This window comes from Orycteropus afer, unplaced genomic scaffold, assembly GCF_000298275.1.
Source record: "Orycteropus afer afer isolate SDZICR_OR568_19922 unplaced genomic scaffold, OryAfe1.0 scaffold00034, whole genome shotgun sequence".
NCBI lineage: Eukaryota > Metazoa > Chordata > Mammalia > Tubulidentata > Orycteropodidae > Orycteropus > Orycteropus afer.
Genome location: NW_006921621.1, coordinates 15882905 through 15891430, shown reverse-complemented (window position 1 = coordinate 15891430; position 8526 = coordinate 15882905). Strand labels below are relative to the sequence as shown.

The 8526-nt window shown below is 36.9% G+C and overlaps 1 protein-coding gene across 1 annotated transcript in view; it reads left to right on the top strand.

Moving 5' to 3' along the window:
- The window catches only part of UBR2 (ubiquitin protein ligase E3 component n-recognin 2), a 140774-nt gene that overhangs the window by 124028 nt on the left and 8220 nt on the right, over positions 1-8526 (top strand). The window contains exons 37-43 of the mRNA XM_007936245.2: positions 998-1094; positions 1487-1554; positions 3049-3184; positions 4374-4461; positions 5495-5625; positions 6404-6512; positions 7199-7255. Of these exons, the coding sequence (XP_007934436.1) occupies positions 998-1094; positions 1487-1554; positions 3049-3184; positions 4374-4461; positions 5495-5625; positions 6404-6512; positions 7199-7255 (686 nt within the window). The remainder of the gene's footprint in view (positions 1-997; positions 1095-1486; positions 1555-3048; positions 3185-4373; positions 4462-5494; positions 5626-6403; positions 6513-7198; positions 7256-8526) is intronic.

The window sequence follows — 8526 nt, the reverse complement described above, 5'->3', positions numbered from 1 at the left end:
AACATGGCCAAAATAGGTGAGACGAAGTCGGCCATTCTTGCTTCCAAGGAGCATTCTGGCTGCACTTCCTCCAGGACAGATCTGTTAGTTCTTTTAGTAGTCCACGGTACTTTGGGTGGGCAATTTGTAGACCTCATTTAATGTCTTTATTCTCCTAATTCTGTTAACTACTGCGCTTCCTTCTGAAACTCATTTCTCTCTTGATTTCTGTGACACTTCTGGTTTTCTCTCTACTTTTCTGGCTGCTGCTTCTCAGTCTGTTCTCCTGCCTCCTGTAAATGCTGTTTTAAATGCCTCAGACTTCTGCCCATGACCCTCAATCATCTGATACTCTTCCCAGAGAAGCCCCATCTATGCCTGATTTCACAAGTGATTCCCACATGTGTATCTCCAACCCAGACCTTTATAGAGAGAATTAAGCAGGAAAAGAAAACTCACCATCTTATTGCCTATCTATCTTAGTCCACATAGTGTATTTATACTTGATTAAACTTGATGTTTACGTGTAGTTTTGTTTCTGCTGTCCTTCACTTGAAATCAAGAGTTTTCTCATTGTTAATTCATAGTTCTCATATGTTTTTAATGACTGCAGAGATCTTTATTTGTGCATCCACTCCTGAATTACACAGGAATGCACATGAAAGCGTGTAGTTGCCCCAGTATTTGGAGTACTGCTGCATTGAATTCTTAGCATTCTCTGTTGCTGGCTATCTTGATGCATGTATCCTTCTCCTCTTTTCCGTAGAGAACCAGTGTGGTGGCAAGGAGTTAGCTTTTTGATTATTCACATACAATTCCATATTTCTTGATTAGGTATTGGCCCATGTTAAAGATGACATCTAAGATGTCACATACTTAGTTCCATACACTTTAGAGAGGTTTCATTGTACATACAGATTTGCTTTGACTAGGTGTGCTTTGAATTAATGTTGCTGAATGAATAGAGCTACTTCATATGTTGGCATCTTTGTTAACTGTGTCAACTTCTTTATTTCAGGATGACTGTCTCAGGTCACTGACAAGATTTGCAGCAGCACATTGGACAGTTTCATCACTTTCAGTGATACAGGGGCATTTCTGTAAACTTTTTGCATGTGAGTGCTGATGCATTTTCCATGTTATGATAATTTCTCATCTTCTCTAATTTTTTCAGTGGTTCAACATCTCTACATTATGAAAGACCTATTTGAAATACTGTTTGTCTTGTGTACAAGGTCTAGATTATAAATTCATGTATACAATGAAACTTGTGAGAGCCAGAACTCAGCAAGACTGCCTTGTTTTTATGGGTCTGTCACTTGTTTTAGTGGAAAATGTTTGAGTTTTTCTTCTCTGGTAGGTTTCCACCTTATACGAATCTCAGCTTTCACAGGTTTTCCTGTATGTTACAAAAAGGTCAATTTAAACTAGATTATATATATTTTTTTCAAATAATGCTGATGTTGGCATATGAAATGTACTGATGTATTTCTCTTTAAACATTTAGCACTGGTGCCTGTTGAGAACCATGGAGATCTTCCATGCATATTAGATATCGACATGTTTCATTTATTGGTGAGTATTTTGTAACTTGATTTTCACGTTCTCTTATATCACATAGCATTACCTTTGGCTTGGTGAGTCGTGTAGGGGCAGACAGGAATTACATGACACTACTATTACCACATCTGATTATGGTTTTTTTTTCCCCCCGAAAAGGAGATTCAAAAAGAAAATATTAAGGAACCTTGTTGAAACTGTTGACCTAAGTATCAAGGCACTTAAATTCTAATCCCCCCTCTCTTACTTTGCCTTGTGGCTATGGTCAGTAATTTAACCTCCCTGTCTTTTTTACCTATAAAGAGGTAAAGATAATACACTCAATGTAAGGGCTTCTCCTGGTCCATACAATGTTTTGGTTCATTTCAGGATCTCTGTGGTCAGTCATCCTGCCTAGCAACCAACAACCCCTTTGGATGCTTTAGGGAAAGGTATGTCCTCCAGGTAGCTGCAGCCCACTACCGGGACACATAGCTGAGCAAGCAGAGGGTGGCTGGATTCAGTGCCACCTCAACCATGTCCCCTTGTGCATGGCACAGAGTGCAACACCACACACAGCAGCCCCAAGTACTGTCCCCTTAATCTCTCAGGCTTCAGATTCTGTTCTTATAAGTTGGTTAGTACCTCCCTCATATGACTGTGACAACCTAGTGTGATGATCTTGTAAAGAGCTAAGAGCTATTATTGAATTATTTGAGCTATTATTTAATAAATAAATGTTAGCTATTATTTGTTCCCATTGCTGCTACTAAAACCACCACCATCACTACCATCACCATACCCGCAGCAGGGGGCTAACAGGAGAGCTAGCATTTATTGTATACTTAAATGTTTTTATACACATTCTCATTAGTCCTCTCATCCTTGCTATTGAGATGTTAAAAACACACATATATACATAAAATTTATCAGTAAGAAAACTGAGGCTCAGAGATGTAAATTTGTTTAAAAATTTTATAAAAGGCGGAGGTAAGAGCCATACCTAGGTCTTGGTGGGTCTAAAATCTATACTCTTTCCATGCTCATGGCTGGAATGTTGCCAAGTGCTGTTTTTACTATTACTATTAACAATAAGCTACATATCAGAGAACCAGTAGATAGATGAGAATGTCTGTCAAGACTCCTTTAACTCTTCCATAGTTTTCTTTAACCTAGTGGGACTCCTAATGTATATAAAATTGCAGTCCAGTCAATTCCTATTCGTAGCAACCTATAGAGGACAGAGTAGAACTGCCCCAAGGTTTCCAAGGCTGTAAATCTTCATGATAGCAGATTGCCACCTCCTTCTCCCGTCAAGCGACTGGTGGATTCAAACCACCTACCTTTTGGCTAGCAGCCAAGCACTTGAACCACTGCATTGCCAGGGTTTCTTAAGGCATGTACCCTTTAAGAACAAAGATTTCCTGAAGGAAGGGGCTCAGCTCAGAAGAGAGTTGCATTAAGAGAAAGGAATCGTGCTTGGCTGTGAGGAGAAAGGCAGTCTCTCTGACCCCTGTGTCTGCTGTCTAGGTGGGCTTGATGCTCGCTTTCCCTGCGTTGCAGTGTCAGGATTTTTCAGGGATCAGCCTTGGCACTGGAGACCTTCACATCTTCCATTTGGTTACGATGGCACATATAATCCAGATCCTGCTTACCTCGTGTACAGGTAATGCTTTCCTTTTTCTCAGCTTCTTGAAGGAAGTACTTGAGTTTTCTCAGTTTAAAAGAAAGGTTATTAGAGGAGAAGGTTCTTGGACAGAGTAATATATGATTTATAAATAGGCTATTTTTTGAAGGACTTTTCTTTCCCCCATTAAAATGCCCTAGCAATGGGAATGTTCCTATACGTTTTTATTTCATAAGTTCAGTAATATTTGAGAAGCATAGTGGTTAAACCTCTTAGAATTTTAAATTTTAGAATGTCAGTTTTGTTTTAACTTACCTATTTGTTAATGCCCTCATGAGTTCGTCATTAAATTATGTTTTGTGTTCAAGCTTCCTGTTTTTCAAATATTTAAGTTATTTAGTGATTTTTACCCCTAGCAGGCCAGTTAGCACCCTAAAACACATGAGCTGCTTTTCCCAAAGGTTATTGGCGTCACCCAAATTACAATAAAAATTTTTTTAATAAAAAAAAAGCTCATTGGCTCCCTGGTCTGATGGAGACCAATAGTGTACTCACACACCTGAGAGATTAAAATTCTTTGTGTCTTCCTGAGACTGAAGAAGTAGACAATGCCCAGCTGCCACAGCTAACCATTCTGAAAAGAGATCACAATAGGAGATCTGGATAGAGAGGGAGAAAAATGTGGAACAAAACTCAAAATTTTAATTAAAAAAAGGACCAAGTTTCCTGGTCTGGTAGAGACTGGTGGAATCCCCAAGACTATAGCTGTTAGTCACCCTTCAAGCCTGGAACTGAACTCACCCCTTACTGGGTGAACAATAACACCAAAGAGGTACACACTCCTTAGAACAATCAACCATATAAGATCAAGAGAGCAACATTTGCCCATGGATAAAGCTCAAAAGGCAGGAATGGATAGGAGAGAAGGACAAATGGAAAATGTAACAACAGGGAGGAAGTGAGAAGAATGCTGTTACATTTAGGGATTGCCTTCAATGTCATGAAACAAAGTGTATGAACAGTTGAATGGAAAACCTATTTGCTCTGTAAACTTTCACTCAAATCACAAGAAAAAGATTTTTTTAAAACATTCTGTGTTTTCTGAGAGTATGTTCTTATTGTATGTTGATATGTGAATACATTTGAAGACTTAAATGATTCAGACAGCAATCTTTTTGACAACACTAAGAAGCAAATAATGGAGTGCTAATATTTCCTTATTTTTCAGAAGAGAATGGCATGGATCAGGAAAATCCCACTGATGAAGAATTAGCCATTCTTGATTTGTACAAAACACTTCGCTGGTATACAGGAAGGTGAGATGGTTATACAACAGTGTGACTGTCGTTAATGTCACTGAATTATACATATAAAAATGGCAAATGTTTTGTTACTTATATATTACCACAAAATTTAAAATATAAAAAGGAGGAGGAGGTAGGAGAAATGATTGGTGGGACTTCCCGAGAGATGTAATATGCAGAGCTTCCCAAATTCTTTTGGCCACAATACCCTTCTTTTGCTCGGAAGATTTGGCGTGGACTGGTGGAAACATGGAGTGTACTTTGGAAAATACTATTCTGTACATATGTTGTCTCACTGCGAATGAAAATGCAAATTAAATAGGCCTAATATATTTTTAAGGTATAATAGCTAGAGCTAGCTGAAGTGCAGTGAAATTAAGAGAACTTCACATATTTTTGCAATGATTTTTGTGATTTGGTATAATAGTTTCACTTAGCTTTTTGACAGGAAATGTACATAACCTATAAAAATATTTGTTGTTTTGACATGTTAACATATTTCTGAGAAACCACACTAACAAAATAATCCAAGATATAGAAAACCTGTAGACATAAAGATGTATTACCCTGATACTATTAACATTAGCAAAGAATGAAAAGTAATATAAGTATTTGTAAGGAAATCATTTGGTATAGGTTATGGTTGATGCATACCAGAATATTATAAATCCCATTAAAAGTTACAGTTTATGAAGTTCTGAAGCAATATGTTAATTTTAAATTTCCTATATTACATGTACATCCATATAAAACAAATCGGTATGAAAATAGTGTGCCAGAGTAATACTGGAATAGTCAGTGGTTTTTTATTTTCCAGATTTTCTCTTTATGTGACTGTATTACTTTTAGAAACATTAATGACAAAATTGGAGGCTATATCACCATTGCTACCTGGCATCCTCTAATAGTCAGGGCCACCACTAGTCTGTTAACTCACCTCTTAACGTTTGTGCCATCAATTCCAAATAGCAGTCATCTCTGTTTCCACCCTGCTCTAGCTAGAATGACCTTATTAATTCCCTGGAATTACTTTTCTCTATTACAGTGCCTTGAAAGCAATGCCCTCGGGCTGGCATCTGTGGAGGAGCGTCAAAGCTGGAGTCATGCCTTTCCTGAAGTGTTCTGCTTTGTTTTTTCATTACTTAAATGGAGTTCCTTCCCCACCCGAAATTCAAGGTAATTTCTTAATTCTTTCAAACTGTAGTGATTGTAGACTTTCATCCCAAAAGTTTAGAATGAAAAATGACATGCAGAAATGAGGGCCAGTTAAACTTACTAGAACACAGCTTACTGCCTGTGTTCATGTTTATAGAATAAAACTGCCTGTTTGTTTATAAATCTGATTTTACTTGGATTTCAGTAAATGTACTGTTAAACATTATTAAATAATAAATACACATGAATCTGATTTTAATGTAGGGGTTGATTGGCTATTTTCATGCTTCTTTCTATATTCTGTTTTAATTCATTTCATAAAAGAAGAGTAAAGGTAGAGTGAAAGTTTCTCGTAACTGTATTCTCCTAGCACTTTCATGTAACACTGCCTTTAAACTTACTGACTGGCACCTGCATTCACCCACTTGCCCAGGAACTGTACAGAAGAGTGTAGACTTCCAGATTGGCAATGGTGATTACAGTACTATTTAAATCTCTCTCTCATGATAGAACTGTCTAATATTTCTGTCCTGTTTTATGCTTTTCCATAGCATATATACATTATTTTTGTCATTTAGTATTTTAAATAGTCCCATGAAGTAAGTCATACTGGTATGTATCCATAGAGTCCTACCCTGTGCCATCCTGTTAACATCCTACAAGTTATGTTATCTAGTGAATTTGAACTGTTGCATTTTGGTTGGTTGGTTGGTTGGTTTCTCAAGCTCTCCCATTGCTTATTTCCATGCACATCTACCTATTATAGAAGCATTAAATTTTTCTTCCTCTCCATTTGCAGTTACTGGAACAAGCCATTTTGAACATTTGTGTAACTATCTTTCCCTACCAAACAACCTCATTTGCCTTTTTCAAGAAAATAGTGAGTTAATGAATTCACTGATTAAAAGGTAACAATTATATACTTCATTATATTGAATATTTATATAGAATCAAGGTTTAGTTTATTACATATTTGGTAAAATTCTCAGATAATGAGCTTGGCAAAATTCAACCTATGTGATTCAAACTATAATAATTAGGCCCTATTAGCTCTGAGGGTTGATTTTTGTGGTAAGATTTATGCTATAAGCAGCTTTGCATGGAAAAGGGTGGTAGAAATGTTTATTCACAAGGACTTTGTTCCATAGATTTTTCTTGAGCTGAAAGAATTTCCAAAATATGTAGTCAATACCCTTCCTTTATATTTGAGAAAATTGAAACCTAGAGAAATTAACCTATTTAAGAACCACAGAGTTAGTGACTGAATTAAGATTTTTAAAAAACTAGGTGTTCTAGCACCACATAATGAGTTTCTCATTAATTCAGCTGGTTTTTCCAGATTTGTCTAAATTAGTTGGGATATAGGGTATGTTGCAAATTAATGTATTAAGTCACAGGTCATATTCTTATGATTTTAACAGTTACAGGCAAAATAGGAATTTCTCTCACCTTCCTGGCAGTAGGCAGAGTATATCATATTAAACCAAGAAGTTTATTTTTTTATTACTGAATTTAGAAAGGGGAGAAAATTCTTGTAGCCCTTTAAAAGTAAAAAATGTTTTGTTGGTTTTTTTTTCCCCTGTATACATTGAAGTTGGTGTCATAACAATGAAGTTAAAAGTTATCTAGAAGGTGAAAGAGACGCCATAAGGTAAGTAAAGATTGTTAAAGACTTGGTTGAGGGTGGGAGGTAAGGAGGAAGCAGAATGTAGGTGCCGTATCCCTTCTGAGCTGATTCCCAAGCTTTCAGTAACTCCAGTGCTTGGTGGCTTCCTACTGTCCTTCTTCTTAGTGCAATGATGAGAGTTTGTGAAAGCATCAGAATTATGAATATAAATATGATGTTGTTGTTGTTGTTGTTATGTGCCGTCGAGTCAGCCCTGACTCATAGCGACCCCTCCTTGGGTTTCCGAGGCAGTATCACTACGGAAGTAGGATTGCCCAACCTTCCTTCCGAGGAGTGACTGGTGGGTTTGTACCACCAGCCTTCTGGTTAGCAGTCAAATGCTTTAGCCACTATGCTACCAGAGCTTTGTATGATAGGGTACATTATTCTTGACAGATGAAACAAAATTATAGTTTGGAATATTTGCTTTTAAAAATTGCAACTCCCTTTCTAGGTTTTCTTTAGCACTCTTTTACTTTTTTTCTTTTTCTTTTCTTTTTAACTTTTATTATGGAAAGTTTCAAACTATCCAAAAATATAATAGCATAATGAAGGCTTATGGACCTTCCACTTAGCTTCAGTGATTGTCAAATCATGGCCAGTCATTTTTATGTTTACATACATATGTTAACAGTTCATTTGTTTGAACCAAAATCCAAATAAGGTTTATTGCAGTTGGTTGATAGGTCTTTTGTTATTGTTGTTATGTGCTATCGAGTCAGACCCAACTCATAGTGACCCCTCAGGTTTCTGAGGCAGTATCACTACAGAAGTAGATTGCCCAACCTTCCTTCCAGAGAGTGGCTGGTGGGTTTGAACCGCTAGCCTTCTGGTTAGCAGTCAAGTGTCTTAGGCACTGTGCTACCAGAGCTCCCTTGATAGGTCTAAGTCTCTTTTAAACTATAGCTTCCTCCTCCTATTTATTTGTTGAAATGGAGCCATGTGTTCTATAGTTTTCTACAGCCTTGATTTTTCTGATTATGTTGTTATTATGTTCTTCTAATAGCTGTTTCCTGTAATTAGCTCTTAGAGGCTTGATCAAGAACAAAGGCCAAAACTGTTCTGTTACCACATAGACCCCAATTTTAGAGAAATTGGATTTGGTAGGTAGGGGCTTGAGTACATTTTATACTAAGGAGTCCAGTAGTTACTGGGCAGTCTGAAGGACGGTGTCTTTTTTTTTTTTTTTTAATGCATTTTATTGAAATATAATTTATGTACAGTGAAATACACAAAACTAAAGTGACATGGCTCAA